This window comes from Nerophis ophidion, linkage group LG19 (assembly GCF_033978795.1).
Source record: "Nerophis ophidion isolate RoL-2023_Sa linkage group LG19, RoL_Noph_v1.0, whole genome shotgun sequence".
In the NCBI taxonomy this organism is placed as follows: domain Eukaryota; kingdom Metazoa; phylum Chordata; class Actinopteri; order Syngnathiformes; family Syngnathidae; genus Nerophis; species Nerophis ophidion.
Genome location: NC_084629.1, coordinates 36,438,572 through 36,459,817, shown reverse-complemented (window position 1 = coordinate 36,459,817; position 21,246 = coordinate 36,438,572). Strand labels below are relative to the sequence as shown.

General features: G+C 42.8%; 1 protein-coding gene across 1 annotated transcript in view; it reads right to left on the bottom strand.

Moving 5' to 3' along the window:
- Positions 1 to 21,246, bottom strand: part of edar (ectodysplasin A receptor) — a 66,091-nt gene that overhangs the window by 25,772 nt on the left and 19,073 nt on the right. The window contains 4 exon segments of the mRNA XM_061879913.1: positions 3,600 to 3,685; positions 10,539 to 10,720; positions 12,719 to 12,838; positions 15,897 to 15,962. Of these exon segments, the coding sequence (XP_061735897.1) occupies positions 3,600 to 3,685; positions 10,539 to 10,720; positions 12,719 to 12,838; positions 15,897 to 15,947 (439 nt within the window). The 5' untranslated portion in view covers positions 15,948 to 15,962.

Sequence of the window (21,246 nt, the reverse complement as noted above, 5' to 3'; positions counted from 1 at the left end):
TAATAATAATTAACTTAGAATTTGATGCCAGCAACACGTGACAAAGAAGTTGGGAAAGGTGGCAATAAATACTGATAAAGTTGAGGAATGCTCATCAAACCCTTATTTGGAACATCCCACAGGTGTGCAGGCTAATTGGGAACATGTGGGTGCCATGATTGGGTATTAAAAAACAGCTTCCCAAAAAATGCTCAGTCTTTCACAAGAAAGGATGGGGCGAGGTACACCCCTTTGTCCACAACTGCGTGAGCAAATAGTCAAACAGTTTAAGAACAACGTTTCTCAAAGTGCAATTGCAAGAAATTTAGGGATTTCAAACATCTACGCTCCATAATATCATCAAAAGGTTCAGAGAATCTGGAGAAATCACTCCACTTAAGCGGCATGGCCGGAAACCAACAATGAATGACCGTGACCTTCCATCCCTCAGACGATATTGTATCAAAAACCGACATCAATCTCTAAAGGATATCACCACATGGGCTCAGGAACACTTCAGAAAACCACTGTCATTAAATTCAGTTTGTCACTACATCTGTACGTGCAAGTTAAAGCTCTACTATGCAAAGCGAAAGCCATTTATCAACAACATCCAGAAACGCCGCTGGCATCTCTGGGCCCGAGATCATCTAAGATGGACTGATGCAAAGTGGAAAAGTATTCTGTGGTCTGACAAGTCCACATTTAAATTTTGGGGGGTAATATTCGACATCGTGTCATCCGGACCAAAAAGGAAGCGAACCATCCAGACTGTTATCGACGCAAAGTTCAAAAGCCAGCATGTGTGATGGTATGGGGGTGCATTAGTGCCCAAGGCATGGGTAACTTACACATCTGTGAATGCACCATTAATGCTGAAAGGTACATACAGGGTTTGGAACAACATATGCTGCCATATAAGCGATGTCTTTTACGTGGACGCCCCTGCTTATTTCAGCAAGACAATGCCAAGCCACATTCAGCACGTGTTACAACAGCGTGGCTTCGTAAAAAAAGAGTGCGGGTACTTTCCTGGCCCGCCTGTAGTCCAGACCTGTCTCCCATCGAAAATGTGTGGTGCATTATGAAGCGTAACATAGGACAGCGGAGACCCCGGACTGTTGAACGACTGAAGCGCTACATAAAACAAGAATGGGAAAGAATTCCACTTTCAAAGTTTCAACAATTAATTTCCTCAGTTCCCAAACATTTATTGAGTGTTGTTAAAAGAAAAGGTGATGTAACACAGTGGTGAACATGCCCTTTCCCAACTACTTTGGCACATGTTGCAGCCATGAAATTCTAAGTAAATTATTATTTGAGAAAAAAAAATAAGGTTTGAGTTTGAACATCAAATATCTTGTCTTTGTAGTGCATTCAACTGAATATGGGTTGAAAAGGATTTGCAAATCACGTTTATATTTACATCAAACACAAATTCCCAACTCATACGGAAACAGGGTTTGTATCACATGGACAAAGATAAGACCTTCTGGAGCAAAGTTCTGTGGTCAGTTGAAACTAAATCTGGAGCTGTTTTGCCACAATACCCAGCAATATGTTTGGAGGAGAAAAGGTGAGGCCTTTAATCCCAGGAACACCATGCCTACCGTAAAGTATGGTGGTGGTAGTATTATTGCTCTGGGCCTGTTTTGATGCCAATGGAACTGGTGCTTTACAGAGAGTAAACGGGACAATGAAAAGGGAGGACTACCTCCAAATTCTTCAGGACAAGCTAAAATCATCAGCCCGGAGGTTGGGTCTTGGGCACAGTTGGGTTTTCCAACAGGACAATGACCCCAAACACACATCAAAAGTGGCTAAATCAGGGTATAATTAAGGTTTTAAGTCCTGACTTAAACGTGTGGACAATGCTGAAGAAACATGTCCATGTCAGAAAACCAGCAAATTTAGCTGAACTGCACCAATTTTGTCAAGAGGAGGGGTTTAAAAATTGAAGAAAAAGTTTGTGAATGGCTACTAAAAGTAAAACTTGCCAAGGGACATGTAAGCAAATATTAACATTGCTGTACGTATACTCTTGACCCAGCACATTTGCTCACAAATTTCAGTTGACCCATAATAAACTCATAAAAGCCTTCAGATTTCCCGCTCCATGGTCACGGAACGAATTACAAAAAGATCTGAGGTTACCTGAACTCATCACTTTGGGGGAATTTCAGGCAATTGTAAAGGATCTAGAAACGGTTTCTATTGGATATTGTACTTGTTTTTAAGTTGTGATTATTAAATGATTTTATTTTTTTTACTTATTGCATGTTTTTATGTTTATGTTGTAAATACAGTCGTGGTCAAACGTTTACATACACTTGTAAAGAACATAATGTCATGGCTGGCTTCAGTTTTCATCTGACCACAGAACCTTTCTCCAGATGGTCTTATCTTTGTCCCTGTGATGTGAAATTAAACAAAAATGGAGCTGTTTGGCCACAATACCCAGCAATATATTTGGAATTGAAGAGGTGAGGCCTTTAATCCCAGGAACACCACACCTACCGTCAAGCATGGTGGTGGTAGTGTTATGCTCTGGGCCATGACGTTAAAGTGCTCCACTATGAGGTCTTGGGGCACTAGGAGGTACTACTGTTACCCCAGGTGGCCCTTGGCAAAGGCCTGGTTCCTGACTGCCCCCTAGCCAGGGATATGGTGAAGACCTCAACGTGGGAGCAGGCGGAAGACGATAGTTGTAAGAACCACCACAACGGCGGATGAAGGCTGCAGCAGAAAAGGGTTCCCTGTCGTCTTGGACTCCATGCCACTGGACCTTGACCTGATTCTGTCAAGGATCGTGTGTGCTCTGGGCCTGTTTTGCTGCCAATGGAACTGGGGCTTTACAGGGAGTAAATGGGACTATCTCCAATTTTTTCAGGACGACCTAAAATTATCAATCCGTAGGCTGGGTCTTGGGCACAGTTGGGAAATGACCCCAAACACACGTCAAAATGGGTAAAGGAATGGCTAAATCTGGCTAGAATGAAGGTTTTAGAACGGGCCTTCCCAGAGTCCTGACTTAAACGTGTGGACAATGCTGAAGAAACAAGTCCGCGTTAGAAAACCAACACATTTAGCTGAACTGCGCCAATGTTGTCCAGAGGAGAGGTCCAAAGACAGCCATGACATTATGTCCTTTTAGTCTTTGTCAACTTTTGATCCCGACGGTTGTCCGAGCCTTGGTGACGTGAAAAAGTGATATGGAGTAAAATGTATCGATCATATGTACAGTTTGCACGGAAAGCAGCAATAATGGAGGAAAAGACTTTGTGTAAAAAGTATCAGCACAAGCACCGACATGCTAATCGTCTTCCCAATAAGCTATTTCAATTACTGCACACACAGTCTGGAGTCAGGCTCATTTAGCAACCTCGAGGCAAGTGTGTGCCTGTCTTCACTCGGCGACTTCACCTCCCGAATATCAACTCCTCCGTTATTTGGACACTCTGAAGACTGCAATTACAGTCAAATGCACAGGGGGCCTAATTATGACCCAAAGAGACGAAGGCGTTCTCTCAAAAATGAAATCTACTTTAGCTGAATACCATGTCGGAAGTTTAGAAAAACTAAAGATGTTTGGATTAAAAACAAAAAAATTGTGTTTTTACATTCTTTGGTGTTGGGCGGGGCATTCTGGCAGGAGTGACAGACCATCCCGTAGAGGTTCCTGGGTCTGTTCTCCAGCATGTAGTACCTGCATGACAAACATGTGAGTGGAATCAGCTCTGAGAGGGGAATGTTTGAGCTTGCACACGTACAGTAAGTACAGGATCAGGTAGAGTTGCCTTTGGAGACTAGTACTGTACACTTGAAAGAATATTCTAGTGCCATCTATCCGAGGTTGGGTCACTGGGGCGGAAGCCTAAGCAGGGAAGACCAGACTTCCCTCTCCCCGGCCACTTCGTCCAGCTCTTCCCGGGAGATCCTGAGGCGTTCCCAAGCCATAGTCTTCCCTGGGTCTTCCCCGTGGCCTCCTACCGGTCGGACACCCTACTCCCTGCGGAGGCGTTCGGGTGGCATCCATGCCCGAACCACCTAATCTGGCTCCTCTCCATGTGAAGGAGCAACGGCTTTGCTTTGAGCTTCTACCGGATGACAGAGCTTCTCACCCTATCTCTAAGGGAGAGCCCGTGATCTTGTCCTATAGGTCGTAACCCAAAGCTCATGACCATAGGTGAGGATGGGAACGTAGATCGACCGGTAAATGGAGAGCTTTGCCTTCCAGCTCAGCTCCTTTTTCACCACAATGGGTCGATACAGCGTCCGCATTACCGAAGACGCCGCACCGATCCACCTGTCGAGCTCACGATCCACTCTTCCCTCACTCGTGAACAAGACTCTGAGGTACTTCAACTCCTCCACTTGGGGCAGGGTCTCCTCCCCAACCCGGAGATGGCACCCCACCCTTTTCCGGGCGAGAACCATGGACTCGCACTTGCAGTTGCTGATTCTCATACCAGATATTGTAGAATATTTCAGAATATTCTAGTGAAAGGTGAAAAACTGCAGCCCAAAGGCACCGAATAAGACTTGCTACCCAGTCAAGACCAAACATAAGGAAGGTCTGTTAATGACTCATGGTAATTACATCATTAATTAAATACAGTATGATTGATGTGCCCCGCCTTCCGCCCGACTAGCTGATTTAGCCTCCAGCGATCCCGAAGAGAATAAGCGTTGAAAAATGGATGGATGATTGATTTATTTAATGTAATGTGACACAACCTAACTATCAAAGACTGCCTGTTGTGATGGACTAGAGAACTGAGGGCCCTCAGACTTTGGCGATCTCGGAACTGAGTCGCAAATTGGATAACATCTCGCAAATGCAAGAGTAAAAAAATGATGAAATTGAGGGCCACAACGGACAATTGGAGGAGACAAACCACTGGAATGCGTTCGCTTGCTCTAACCCGGAGGTCAGCAACCCGCAGATCTAGAGTCGCATTGCGCCACCTTAGGCCCCTTCTACACTAAGGTAATCCAGGGTAAATCCTACCTAACCTTATCTTTGTCCACACACACAAAATGGTTGTTCAGGACCCTCTGCCCCCCTCCGTCCGCCGGTGCGACGCGATTTAGTACGCATGCGCGGAAAATGCGCACAGCATAGTCACCTCCAGTGTTGCTTTGTGCGCAAAATCTTAAATGTATAACTTATCTGCACAATATCCAGAGTTGTGGTATTTCAATTAACAGGAATCCAGTGTGCCGTGGGAACCAATTGTTGTGACTCACACCTGAGACATCTAAATCCATCCATCCATCCATCTTCTTTCGCTTATCCGAGGTTGGGTCGCAGAAGCTCAGACTTCCCTCTCCCCAGCCACTTCGCCCAGCTCTTCCTGGGGGATGCCAAGGCGTTCCCAGGTCAGACATAGTCTCACCAATGTGTCCTGGGTCATCCCCGTGCTCGAAACACCTTCCTAGGGAGGCGTTCGGGTGGCATCCTTACCAGATGTCCGAACCACCTCATCTGGCTCCTCTCCATGTGGAGGAGCAGCCGCTTTACTTTGAGCTCCTCCCGGATGGCAGAGCTTCTCACCCTATCTCTAAAGGAGAGCCCCGGCACCCGCCAGAGGAAACTCATTTCGGCCGCGTGTACCCGTGATCTTGTCCTTTCGGTCATAACCCAAAGCTCATGACCATAGGTGAGGATTGGAACGTAGATCGACCGGTAAATTGAGATCTTTGCCTTCTGGCTCAGCTCCTTCTTCACCACAACGGATTGATACAAAGTCTGCATTACTGAAGACGCCGCACCGATCCGCCTGTCGATCTCACGATCCACCCTTCCCTCACTCGTGAACAAGACTGTGAGGGAAGAGTGGATCTTGGGATCGACAGGCGGATCGGTGATCCGATGATTGGTGATCATAAACTAATCAAATCTTTAATGGACAGGTGAAAGTAACCAATGCGATAAAGAACATTTGACATCAATCAAACTAGGGATCTAGATATCTGGTCAGGACACTCCTCACTCTTTTGCCTTCACCTTCATCGTCCATTCCTTTTTGCTGACTTTATATACTCCGGACCTAGACGTTGAGTCCGCGATATACATGGCGGACAATAACTGATACAGTCTGCTTTGCCAGTCCCAAAGCATTCGCTGTTTTCCGTAGTCTTCCCTCCACGGCCAGGTGATCCAAAGCACAGGCTACCTTTTTTTATCACATCCACGGGAGCTGACATTCTCGTTGATTGCTCTTTCGATAAATGGATAAGTAGAATCACAGCTAACCCAGAGTCTTGTTCATTGGAACTTTCTCTTGCCGCCTGAGAAGTGTTGTATCCCAGATAGCTGCAATGGCTTTCTCTTAAAGGGGAACATTATCACAATTTCTGAAAAGTTAAAACCTATAAAAATAAGTTCCCACTGGCTAATTTTATTTTTCAAAGTTTTCCTCAAAATTTTACCCATCACGCAATATCCTGAAAAACGGCTTCAAAGTGCTGGCTGATAGCACAGAAAGATATAGCATAGTAGCTCGGATTCAGACTCGGATTTCAGCGGCGCAAGCGGTTCAACAGATTACGCATGTATCGAAACGGATGGTTGGAGTGTGAAGGCAGATAGCGAAAACGAAATTGAAGAAGAAACTGAAGCTATTGAGCCATATCGTTTTGAACCGTATGCAAGCGAAACCGACACGACAGACAGCGGCACGGGAGGAAGCGAGGACGAATTCGGCGATCGCCTTCTAACCAACGATTGGTATGTGTTTGATTACAGTTGGTACAAAATGCGGCTGCGAGACTTTTGACAAGAACAAGAAAGTTTGATCACATTACGCCTGTACTGGCTCACCTGCACTGGCTTCTTGTGCACTTAAGATGTGACTTTAAGGTTTTACTACTTACGTATAAAATACTACACGGTCTAGCTCCATCCTATCTTGCCGATTGTATTGTACCATATGTCCCGGCAAGAAATCTGCGTTCAAAGGACTCCGGCTTATTAGTGATTCCTAAAGCCCAAAAAAAAGTCTGCGGGCTATAGAGCGGTTTCCGTTCGGCCTCCAGTACTCTGGAATGCCTTCGAGATGCCACCTCAGTAGAAGCATTTAAGTCTCACCTTAAAACTCATCTGCATACTCTAGCGTTTAAATAGACCTCCTTTTTAGACCAGTTGATCTGCCGCTTCTTTTCTTTTTTCTCCTATGTTCCCCCCTCCCTTGTGGAGGGGGTCCGGTCCAATGACCGTGGATGAAATACTGGCTGTCCAGAGTCGAGACCCAGGATGGACCGCTCGTCGGGACCTATGATTGACCACTTGCCTGTGTATCGGTTGGGGACATCTCTACGCTGCTGATCCGCATCCGCTTGGGATGGTTTCCTGTGGACGGGACTCTCGCTTCTGTCTTGGATCCGCTATGAACAGAACTCTCGCGTCTGTGTTGGAGCCACTATGGATTGAACTTTCACAGTATCATGTTAGACCTGCTCGACATCCATTGCTTTCGGTCCCCTAGATGGGGGGGTTGCCCACATCTGAAGTCCTCTCCAAGGTTTCTCAAAGTCAGCATTGTCACTGGCGTCCCACTGGATGTGAATTCTCCCTGCCCACCGGGTGTGAGTTTTCCTTGCCCTTTTGTGGGTTCTTCCGAGGATGTTGTAGTCGTAATGATTTGTACAGTCCTTTGAGACATTTGTGATTTAGGGGTATATAAATAAACATTTATTGATGATTGATTGATTGATGTTTGGCATTAAATGTGGGTGGAGGGAATGCTCAAATATAGCTAGAAATTAGGCATAATGATGCAATATGTACATACAGCTAGCCTAAATAGCATGTTAGCCTCGATTAGCTTGCAGTCATGCCGTGACCAAATATGTCTGATTAGCACGCCACACAAGCCAATAACATCAACAAAACTCACCTTTGTGCATTCATGCACGTTGGAAATGCATCTGCTTTGAGTGTCGCAGGATATCCACATATTTGTGCCATCTCTGTCGTAGTATAGCTTTCGTCGGTAAAGTGTGCGGAACAAACGAGGGAATTTCGCATCTTTTTGCCAATGGTGCAACTTGAATTCGTCTCTGTTTATTTTGTTACACCCTCCGACAATACACCGACGAGGCACGATGTCTCCAAGGTATGGGAAAACAGTCGAAAAAACGGAAAATAACAGAGCTGATTTGACTTGCTGCGTGTTATGAGGGTGAGAAAATGGCGGATCCGCTTCACGAAAGGTGTTTCAATCGCCAAATTCCCCCTTTTAGAGTTCGGAAATCGGTTAAAAAATTATATGGTCTTTTTTCTGCAACATCAAGGTATATATTGACGCTTACATAGGTCTGCTGATAATGTTCCCCTTTAAGGTATTCATGTGATATTTCCACAAGCGTCTGTACGGGTGGAGGAAGTAGAAACACGTTGATCTGCCGTTTCTTTTCTTTTTCTTCTATGTCCCACTCTCCCTTGTGGAGGGGGTCCGGTCCGATCCGGTGGCCATGTACTGCTTGCCTGTGTATCGGCTGGGGACATCTCTGCGCTGCTGATCCGCCTCCGCTTGGGATGGTTTCCTGCTGGCTCCGCTGTGAACGGGACTCTCGCTGCTGTGTTGGATCCGCTTTGGACTGGACTCTCGCGAATGGACTCTCGCTACTGTGTTGGATCCATTGTGGATTGAACTTTCACAGTATCATGTTAGACCCGCTCGACATCCATTGCTTTCCTCCTCTCCAAGGTTCTCATAGTCATCATTGTCACCGACAATGATGACTATGACTATGGCCCGCGGTCTTTCTGGCGTCGCTTCCTCTCCGAACTAAGTTTGTAGGCCAGGGGTGTCAAACTCAAATACAGAGTGGGCCAAAATTTAAAACGGAACAAAGCCGCGGGCCAAGGTTGAACAAATTAACCTTTTAAAAGGAATCCAAAAAAGTTTTGCATCGAATATTGAACAAGCAAAGCTTATATAACTTTATAGTGACGTGCAAACTCGAGTTTCAAATTATCCATCCAGCCATCCATTTTCTACCGGTTGTCCCTTCTGGGGTCGCTGCAGCCTATCTCAGCAGCTTTCGGGCGGAAGGCAGCGTACACCCTGGACAAGTCGCCACCTCATCACAGGGCCAACACAGATAGAGAGAAAACATGCACACTAGGGCCAATTTAGTGTTTCCAATCAACCTATCAATAATGATTTAAAAATATCAATGGCATATCAAATAAAATGTAAATAAAAATTGGAGGGGGGGGAGGGTTTGGTGGTAGCGAGGGTGTATATTATAGCATCCCGGAAGAGTTAGTGCTGGAAGGGATTCTGGGTATTACGGGCGTTACGGTGCAGATGTTCTCCCGAAATGTGTTTGTCATTCTTGTTTGGTGTTGCTTCACAGCAATCCATCCATCCATCATCTTCCGCTTATCCGAGGTCGGGTCGCGGGGGCAGCAGCCTAAGCAGGGAAGCCCAGACTTCCCTCTCTCCAGCCACTTCGTCTAGCTCTTCCCGGGGGATCCCGAGGCGTTCCCAGGCCAGCCGGGAGACATAGTCTTCCCAACGTATCCTGGGTCTTCCCCGTGGCCTCCTACCAGCTGGACGTGCCCTAAACACCTCCCTAGGGAGGCGTTCGGGTGGCATCCTGACCAGGCTTCACAGTGTGGCGCATATTTGTAACAGTGTTAAAGTCGTTTATACGGCCACCCCCAGTGTGACCTGTATGGCTGTTGACCAAGTATGCGTTGCATTCATTTGTGTGTGTTAAAGCCGCAGATATTATGTGACTGGGCCGGCACATTGTTTCTATGGCGGAAAAGCGGACGTGACAACAGGTTGTAGAAGACGCTAAAGGCAGTGCCTTCGAGGCACGCCCCTAATACTGTTGTCCGAGTGAAAATCGGGAGAAATTCGGAAGAATTGTTTCCCCGGGAGATTTACGGGAGGGGCAGTGAAATTCGGGAGGGTTAAATGATAAATGATAAATGGGTTGTACTTGTATAGCGCTTTTCTACCTTCAAGGTACTCAAAGCGCTTTGACACTACTTCCACATTTACCCATTCACACACACATTCACACACTGATGGAGGGAGCTGCCATGCAAGGCGCCAACCAGCAACCATCAGGAGCAAGGGTGAAGTGTCTTGCTCAGGACACAATGGATGTGACGAGGTTAGTTCTAGGTGGGATTTGAACCAGTGACCCTCGGGTTGCGCACGGCCACTCTCCCACTGCGCCACGCCGTCCCTTGGCAAAGGAGTTGTTACAGCTGCACCGCCCCTGTATAATACCGGCAGGCCAGCTCTAATCTTAATTTGATTTTACCTCAAGGGCCAAATGAAATCACACGGCGGGCCAAATTTGGCCCACGGGCCAGAGTTTGACACCCATGTTGTAAACGATCAATGAGTCCAAACAATGCTTAAATAAGCTGACTTTTTATTTAAAATGAAACCTCGCTTGGTGATGCTTTGGTTGCGCTGTAAGGGCTGGTCTCCTGAAGCTTCAGTAAAACTTGATATGGTATACAGTGGTCACTCACGCACCTAATCCTACGAGGACAGTGTTTGTGTGCCAGTGTGCAGTTTTACCCCGGTAAACACGGCCCGCACTCCGCGTCGCTGTCCGGCGTCCCCGCCACCCGCACGACGGCTTTGTAGAGGGCGTCGCAGTCCTTGTGTCGTCTGCAGATCTCATATTTGCCCTTGGAGTACTTGCCGTGCGGACACGGCACACAGGAGAAGTCCTCGTCCTTCACGCCGTAGCCACAGGTCTAAGCACACACACAGAAACACGCAGTCGTCATTCCCGAGTCCGGGCAGACCCGAAGGTTTGCGTGCGAGTACTTTGATCCGAAAGAGGATGTTGTTCCCCCTCCAGGCTAAAGAGGACTGAACAGGAAGATAAAACTGCTCTCCTCCATCAAACCATCAAACAGCTGAATAGTTTCTTGTCACTTGGTGTTCCTGCAGGGAGGAACATGATTACGTGTGCACTAATTAGGGCAACTATCCCTTTGAACTTACTTTTTTTTCTTCTTCTTAATAGTCCCTTTTGTCCAGGCTTTGTTGACAATTGTCCCAGTGAATTATTCATGATCTAGTGTGTGTGTCTAGGTCTTGTTGTTCTGAGTTTAGAGTTTTACACTGGCTTGTGTTCATTGTGGTCCTCCAGAGTTTAGGACTTTCTATTTGCATCGAAACAAGTACTGTACCTTGTAGGGCAGGGGTGTCATTAACGATTAATGATCTATGGCCGCCCGGGATGATATTGGATTAGTATTAGAATCGGCCCGCAGGCCACAGTCGCCTGCTGCTAGTTAACTCTTTATGTATGGAATTTTTGACAGATTACAAGTTAAATATTTATAAATGTGATCTTTGATGGATTACGAGTTCATTTTTTTGTAAATATGATGTTTGACGGATTACTAGTTCAATCTTTATATATGTGATCTTTGACTGATTACTAATTAAATATTTATATATATGATCTTTGACAGATTACTAGTTCAATCTTTATATATGTGATCTTTGACACATTACTAGTTAAATATTTTTATATATGATCTTTGACAGATTACTCGTTAAATCTTTATATATGTGATCTTTGACGGATTACTAGTTGAATAATTATATACGTGATCTTTGACAGACTACTAGTTAAATCTTTATACATATATGCACTTTGACAGATTACCATTTAAATCTTTCTATGCATATATATTTCAGATCTTTGACTGATTACTAGTTCACTCTTTATATATATGATCTTGGAAAGATTACTACTTAAATCTTTATATATATATATGTGTGTGTGTGTGTGTATGTATATATGTATGTATATATTTATATATATATATAAATATATATGTATGAATGTGTATATATATATATATATATATGTATATATACATATATATATAAACACATATACTGTATATATATGTGTGTATATATATAAGTGTGTGTGTGTATATATATATAAATACATATACAGTATATATATGTATATATATATTTATATATGTGTGTGTTTGTATACATATATATATATATATATATATATATATATATATATATATATATATATGTATATATATATATATATATATATATATATATATATATATATATATATATATATATATATATATATATATATATAAATGGGTTGTACTTGTATAGCGCTTTTCTACCTTTAAGGTACTCAAAGCGCTTTGACACTACTTCCACATTTACCCGTTCACACACACATTCACACACTGATGGAGGGAGCTGCCATGCAAGGCGCTAACCAGCACCCATCAGGAGCAAGGGTGAAGTGTCCTGCTCAGGACACAACGGACGTGACGAGGTTGGTACTAGGTGGGGATTGAACCTGGGACCCTCGGGTTGTGCACGGCCACTCTCCCACTGTGCCACGCCGTCCCTATATATATATATATATATATATATATATATATATATATATATATATATATATATATATATATATGTATGTATATATGTATGGTTGACAGTTTACTAGTTCAATCTTTACTTTAATGATCTTTGACAGATTACTAGTCCCATCTTTATCCATTTGATCTTTGGCACACCTGCGTTGTTTACTCGGACGAGGGCTGTAGCGGGTAAGCGCACCCACAGTGAGGGGTCTGAACACTCTGCGGTGTTTGTGTTCCAGGTGCTCCGACGATTAAAAAAGAAAAGAAGCTGTACACTAACGGAGCAAGAGTGACAAGAGTGCGCATGAGTGCACTGCAGCCCACCATGTGTGGCTCCTGTCCAGGCTGGCAGGGCGGGCAGGGCTGGCAGATGTTGCCCGTCTGGTTGAGGAACTCGTACTCCCCACAGCTGGAGTACTCTGCACTGGCAAGCATGCAGCACACCTGGAGGCACAGGAAGAGGTTTAAGCCACGACAAATCTAGTGGTTGGAGTGTCCGCCCTGAGATGGGTATGTCGCGAGTTCAAAACCCTGGCCGAGTCATACCGAAGACTATAAAAATGGGAGCCATTACCTCCCTGCTTGGTACTCAGCATCAAGGGTTGGATTTGGGGGTTAAATCACCAAAAATGATTCCCGGGCGCGACTACCACTGCTGCTCACTGCTCCCCTCACCTCCCAGCGGGGTGGAACAAGGGGATGGGTCAAATGCAGAGGACAAATTTCACCACACTTAGTGTGTGTGTGTGACTATCGTTGGTACTTTAACTTTTTAACAATGCAAACATCCAGTAAGTCTGGATGAATGTTTGCATCGTTCCTATGAGAATCCTGCGAGGATGTTTGATAATGTTTGATCCTGTTCAGTCTCCCTGTATTGTTTGATCCTGTTCTGTCTCCCTGTAATGTTTGATCCTGTTCTGTCTCCCCGTAATGTTTGATCCTGTTCTGTCTCCCTGTAATATTTGATCCTGTTCTGTGTCCCCGTAATGTTTGATCCCGTTCTGTCTCCCTGTAATGTTTGAGCCTGTTCTGTCTACCCGTAATGTTTGATCCTGTTCTGTCTCCCAGTAATATTTGATCCTGTTCTGTCTCCCCATAATATTTGATCCCGTTCAGTCTCCCTGTATTGTTTGATCCTGTTCTGTCTCCCTGTAATGTTTGATCCTGTTCTGTCTCCCCGTAATGTTTGATCCTGTTCTGTCTCCCTGTAATATTTGATCCTGTTCTGTCTCCCCGTAATGTTTGATCCCGTTCTGTCTCCCTGTAATGTTTGAGCCTGTTCTGTCTACCCGTAGTGTTTGATCCTGTTCTGTCTCCCAGTAATATTTGATCCTGTTCTGTCTCCCCATAATATTTGATCCCGTTCAGTCTCCCTGTATTGTTTGATCCTGTTCTGTCTCCCTGTATTAATTGATCCTGTTCTGTCTCTTCGTAATATTTGATCCTGTTCTGTTTCCCTGTAATATTTGATCCTGTTCTGTCTCCCCGTAATGTTTGATCCCGTTCTGTCTCCCTGTAATGTTTGAGCCTTTTCTGTCTACCCGTAATGTTTGATCCTGTTCTGTCTCCCTCTAATATATGATCCTGTTCTGTCTCCCCGTAATGTTTGATACCGTTCTGTCTCCCCGTAATATTTGATCCAGTTCAGTCTCCCTGTATTAATTGATCCTGTTCTGTCTCCTCGTAATATTTGATCCTGTTCTGTTTCCCCGTAATATTTTATCCCGTTCAGTCTCCCTGTATTGTTTGATCCTGTTCTGTCTCTCTGTGTAATGTTTGATCCCGTTCTGTCTCCCCGTAATATTTGATCTTGTTTTGTTTCCCCTTAATATTTGATCCTGTTCAGTCTCCCTGTATTGTTTGATCCTGTTCTGTCTCCCCGTAATATTTGATCCTGTTCTGTTTCCCCGTAATATTTGATCCTGTTCTGTCTCCCTGTAATGTTTGATCCCATTCTGTCTCCCTGTAATGTTTGATCCCGTTCAGTCTCCCTGTATTGTTTGATCCTGTTTTGTCTCCCTGTAATGTTTGATCCTCTTCTGTCTCCCCATAATGTTTGATCCTGTTCTGTCTCCCTGTAATATTTGATCCTGGTCTGTCTCCTCGTAATGTTTGATCCCGTTCTGTCTCCCCGTATTGTTTGATCCAGTTCTGTCTCCCCGTAATATTTGATCCTGTTCTGTTTCCCCGTAATATTTGATCTCGTTCTGTCTCCCCATAAAGTTTGAGCCCGTTCTGTCTCCTGGTAAGGTTTGATCCTGTTCTGTCTCCTAGGTGTGTTTGATCCTGTTCTGTCTCCCAGTAATGTTTGATCCTGTTTTGTCTCCCTGTAATATTTGATCCCGTTCAGTCTCCCTGTATTGTTTGATCCTGTTCTGTCTCCCCGTAATATTTGATCCTGTTTTGTTTCCCCGTAATATTTGATCTCGTTCAGTCCCTCTGTAATGTTTGATGCTGTTCTGTCCCCCTGTAATGTTTGATCCTGTTCTGTCTCCCCGTAATATTTGATCTTATTTGGTCTCCCTGTAATGTTTGATCCTGTTCTGTCTCCCTGTAATGTTTGATCCTGTTCTGTCTACCTGTAATGTTGGATCCTGTCCTGTCTCCCCAAAATGTTTGATCCTAATTTGTCTCCCATAATGTTTGATCCTGTTCTGTCCCCGTAATGTTTGATCCTGTTCTGTCCCCCTGTAATGTTTCATCCTGTTCTGTCTCTCTGTAATGTTTCATCCTGTTTCGTGTCTCTGTAATGTTTGATCCTGTTCTGTCTCCTTGTAATGTTTGATCCTGTTCTGTCTCCCTGTATTGTTTGATCCTGTTCTGTCTCCCTGTAATGTTTAATCCTGTCCTGTCTCCCCGCAATGTTTGATCTTATTTGGTCTCCCTGTAATGTTTGATCTTGTTCAGTCTCTCTGTAATGTTTGATCCCGTTCCGTCTCTCAGTAATGTTTGATCCTGTTTTGTCTCCCTGTAATGTTTGATCCCAATTTGTCTCCCATAATGTTTGATCCTGTTCTGTCTCCCCGTAATGTTTGATCCAGTTCTGTCTCCCTGTAATGTTTCATCCTATTCTCTCTCCCTTTAACGTTTTTGTCTGATCTTGAATGGGATTGTGCTGAAAATGTTAATTTCCCCTCAGGGATTAATAAAGTATTTCTGATTCTGATTCTGATACCGCTTGAAGCTCATGGAGAGAATGCCAAGAGTGTGCAAAGCCGTAATGGGAGGAAACGGGTGGCTATTTTGAAGAAACATTGTATGCATTGTATGTTATACTCTTCTGACACCACCAGATGCCAGTATAAGTGTCCACATATGTGGCCATAAAACCCCAATTCAGTAGTGTACACAATTTTGGGATAATAAGAGCTAAAAGGTGCTGTTCACGCATGTGGCCACTAAGACTTTTAGAGGTTTTTAATTTGCTAAGGTCTGCTGTAGAGGCAAGAGTAAAAGAGCATTTGGACTTAAAAACGACAACAATGAAAAGCAGACTTACTAATAATGAAGACAGGAAGATGGATTTTGTGGGTCCTCTCCTCTGTGACATGTTGGCTTCCACTCCCTGCAGACGACGACAAAAAGTCGAGACATTGTCAAAAGTGTGAGTGCAAACATGCTTCACTGCACGTGTGCGGCCCAGATGATGTCATCGTATTTGCACATGGTTGCCAATAAAGATGTCATGATGGCGGCACAGCAGCCGCGTTCAGGAAGAATATGTGGCAAACAATTCACGACTGGTCTTTCATCCTTGCGTGCATCTTTGTGTGCTTTTCGCCTGAAGCACAGGTGTCAAACCCTGGGTGGCCCGCCACTTCATTTTATTTGGCCCCTCAAAAGCCTGGAAATAATATGTATCAATAAAGTACTAAATGTATACTTTCTGACTATTTTGGTAGAAAAAAAACAAATTTTGGACAGGCATCAGGGGCAATGAATTGGCCGATCAGCTGGCAAGGCACCCATGCTCAGGGAGTAAAATAAAAATCGGTCTAAGCCTGGGCCAAGGGGGGAAGAAAACCTCATAGCCATAGCACACATTAGCATGTGTGTAAGAAGGAAACATCAAACATCACAGAACACAAAGGACAGTAAAGACATCAAAAATAGCAGATCTGATGTAACCAGCCATTTCTGCATCCCGAGGGAACTCTCCTGAAGTACTAGCTATCTATCTGTACAGCCACAAAAGTAAAACAAGGACAACAACAACAACAACAAAAAAACTATACACTGCGGTGGCCTCTGCGGTGTTCCCTGCCATGGAACACTTCATAAAACCACTGTCAGTAACTACGGTTGGTCGCTACATCTGTAAGTGCAAGTTAAAACTCTTATCAACAACAATTTATCAACAACACCCCAGAAATTTTACTGTTAAAAAATGCAGTTTTGTTTATCTACAGTAAAAAAAACTAATGTAAATTTTACAGGAAAATTCTGGCAACTGAGCTACCTTTTTTTTTTTACCAGACAATACTGTATTTCCATTAACAGAAACGTACGCTAAATTTTAAGGTGAAATTATTGCAACTTACTTAATGCGTATGCAAATTTTTGAAAAGTTTAAGAAAAATATTTCTTAACAAGCTAATGCAAGGAATTTAGGGATTCCACCATGTAAGGTCTGTAAATTCATCAAAAGGTTCAGAGGATCTGGAGAAATCACTGCACGTAAGCGATGATACTACGGATCTTTGATCCCTCAGGCGGTACTGCATCAAAAAGCGACATTGGTGTGTAAAGGATATCACCACATGGGCTCAGGAACACTTCAGAAAACCACTGTCAGTAACTATAGTCGGTGGCTACCTCTGTAAGTGCAAGTTAAAACTCTACTATGCAGAGCCACAGCCATTTATCAACAACACCCAGAAATTTTACTATTAAAAAAATGCAGTTTTGTTTATTTACAGTAAAAAAAACAAATGTAAATCTCACCGTAAGATTCTGGCAACTGAGCTGCCTTTGTTTTTTTAATCATAAAAACAGCACTACCATTTTTCCATTCACAGTAACATACACTAAATTTTAAGGTGAAAATATTGCAACTCACATAATGTGTGAGCAAATTGTCCAACAGTTTATGAACAACATTTCTCAACGAGCTATTGCAAGGAATTTAGGGATTTCGCCATCTAAGGTCCGTAATATCATCAAAAGGTTCAGAGAATCTGGAGAAATCACTGTATGTAACATTGAATGCCCGTGACCTTCAATCCCTCAGGCGGTACTGCATCAAAAAGTGACATCAGTGTGTAAAGGATATCACCACATGGGCTCAGGAACACTTCAGAAAACCACTGTCAGTAATCACGGTCGGTCGCTACATCTGTAAGTGCAAGTAAAAACTCTACTATGCAAAGCCACAGCCATTTATCAACAACACCCCCAACATTTTACTTTTAAAAATGGTATAATTTTGTTTATTTACAGTAAAAAATAATAATAATAATTTAGCAGTAACATTCTGGCAACTGAGCTGCCTGTTTTTTTACCATAAAGACAGCAGTACTGTTTTTCCATTCACAGTAATACACCACAAATTTTAAGGTGTAATTATTGCAACTTACTTAGTGCGTGAGCAAATTGTCGAACAGTTTAAGAACAAGATTTCTCAACGAGCTATTGCAAGGAATTTATGGATTTCACCATCTAAGGTCTGTAATATCATCAAAAGGTTCAGAGAATCTGGAGAAATCACTGCACGTAAGCGATGATATTATGGATCTGCGATCCCTCAGGCAGTACTGCAACAAAAAGCGACATCATTGTGTAAAGGATATCACCACATGGGTTCAGGAACCCTTCAGAAAACCACTGTCAGTAAACATAGTCGGTGGCTACCTCTGTAAGTGCAAGTTAAAACTCTACTGTGAAAAACCACAGCCATTTATCAACAACACCCAGAAATGTTACTATTAAAAAAATGCAGTTTTGTTTATCCACAGTAAAAAAATAAATATCAATTTTACAGTAAGATTTTGGCAACTGAGCTGCATTTTGTTTAATCATCAAAACAGCACTACTGTTTTTCCATTCACAGTAACATACACTAAATTTTAAGGTGAAAATATTGCAACTTACATAATGTGTGACCAAATTGTCCAACAGTTTACGAACAAAATTTCTCAACGAGCTATTGCAAGGAATTTAGGGATTCCGCCAACTAAGGTCCGTAATATCATCAAAATGTTCAGAGAATCTGGAGAAATCACTTCATGTAACATTGAATGCCCGTGACCTTGAATCCCTCTGGCGGTACTGCATCGAAAAGTGACATCAGTGTGCAAAGGATATCACCACATGGGCTCAGGAACACTTCAGAAAACCACTGTCAGTAATTACAGTCGGTCGCTACATCTGTAAGTGCAAGTTAAAACTCTACTATTTAAAGCCACAGCCATTAATCTACAACACCCCAACATTTTACTTTTAAAAATTGTATTTTTGTTTATTTACAGTAAAAAATAATAATAATAATTTAACATTTTTACCATAAAGACAGCAGTACTGTTTTTCCATTCAAAGTAATACACCACAAATTTTAAGGTGTAATTATTGCAACTTACTCAGTGCGTGAGCAAATTGTCGAACAGTTTAAGAACATTTCTCAACCAGCTATTGCAAGGAATTTAGGGATTTCACCATCTAAGGTCTGTAATATCATCAGATTACCATAGTAACTCATTAGGTGACCTTAGTAACTAGTATATCATGCAAAAGCGCAGATTCCAACCATTGAAATACTTTGTATAGTTCAAGACTTACGGTAATTAGAAAACATCATAATGGCAGCTACACTTTCCATCTTGGGAATGTCCGGGGGGCCAGATTGGAAAGCTTAACGGGCCTTATTTGGCCCAGGTCTGTGTTACGGGCTGGCTTCCTGCTCCATGACAGTTGCTGATATCATTTACATTTTGATTAGTTTGGGCTTTCAATCCAAATCATCAACATTAAACAAGCTTCCAGAAATCAGGAAGTCAGCCTGCCAAGTCGCATGTTTCGCACATGTGCAGTAGCAGAGTCAGTGGATGGTGTTGTTGGAGCTCCTTCTTGGATAGAATGCTTCTACTTTCTACTCATCCACACGACGCCAGCTGTGCAACGTCACGTCCGGTTTACGTTCAAAAAGGCCTAAAAACCAGCTTGGAAAGAAGGAAGGATTTGCTGTGGACTTAGAAAATACTCGTTGTGGACTATCGCCGAACGCTTTGCTGATTTGGCAGGCAAACACGGAACGAAACATGTCTGCAATTGCAACCATTGGGGCGTTTATATGGTTGTTGACTTTACCAAAGGGGTGACCTTGTACCGCGGCGAGTCTTTAATTGTGATGAGGAAAAACATGCCAAAGAGGAATTATTACAGCCAAGGAGAAGGCACTACCGGGAAAAACGCCGATAAAGGATCGCCTCACATTGCTAGTTTGTGCTAACGCTAGCGGTGACTGAATGTTGAAGACATTGAGTCGTTTATTACTCCCAAACTCCCAGAATGCTGAAAAATTAATTTCCTTCTTTCTTTTTTATTTATTGTAGCAACACTGTTGTTAATGATTTTGACTGCACTAAAGAGACATTTAAGTATGTGTGCATTGGATGGCTGTATATATATATATATATATATATATATATATATATATATATATATATATATATATATATATATATATATATATATATATATAAACTTGTGTGTGTGTGTATATATACATGTAGATAATTAGATAGTACTTTATTGAATCCTTCAGGAGTGTTCCCTCAAGAAAATGTATACATACATATTCTTTTGACAGTCTTGACATTGCTGGTTTTACAAGCAGAGGAGCATGTCCGGCAGCGCACACACAGAGTACCTACAAGCAGACACAGTGTGTAGACAGAAAAGGGAGAACATATGCATTTTGGCCTAAAAAAAGTAAAGATATGGGTGAAGTTACAACACTGAAACACCCTCGGGAAGAGGTGCGTTAAGACATGGCTAGCTAGCTAGCGGCTAACATCCATCTGCCGTTGGCAGTGTTTTAGCTACTTCTGAATAACTAATCCTGGCCTCCATGGCGACAAAAAAGGTAAGTTTCTTACATGTAGTAATATCACTGGAGGACGAGGAATAGCTAAACATGCTAGGATACATTAGCTCACCGCTAACAAAAGTTAGCGCTCCTGAATGTAAACAAATGCCTTGGGTGGAAGAAGAGAAGAATACATTATTATTACATTTTAACAGAAGTGTAGATAGAACATGTAAAAACTGAAAATGAGCAGATAATAACGGTAAATGAAGACGTGGATTAAATATCCAATTTTTTACAGTTTGTCCCTCATAATGTTGACAAGATAATAGGTAGATAAATGACACAATATTTTACTGCATACGTCAGCAGACTAATTAGGAGTTGTTGTTTGTTTACTTACTACAAAAAGACAAGTTGTCTAGTATGTTCACTATTTTATTTAAGGACTAAATTGCATTAAAAAACATATGTTTCATGTACCCTTAGATTTTTTTTTTGTTCAAATAAAGCCAATAATGACATTTTTTGTGGTCCCCTTTATTTGGAAAATGATCGAAAACAACAAAAATATTGGTATCGGGAATTCCCTAATATATATATATATATATATATATATATATATATATATGTATACATCTAGCCTGCACTGTACGAGAGTGTTTGAGGGCAGTCCTTGCGGTGTGAGTCTGTGTGTGTTCATGTGTGCGTCGCTGCTGTTGAGATAAAAGCCTGGATAGCAGGAAATGAAGAACTGCCAAAATGTGTACGCAGAGCCTGAAGGCAAATCATTACGGAGTTGAAGTGACACACGCACACACACACA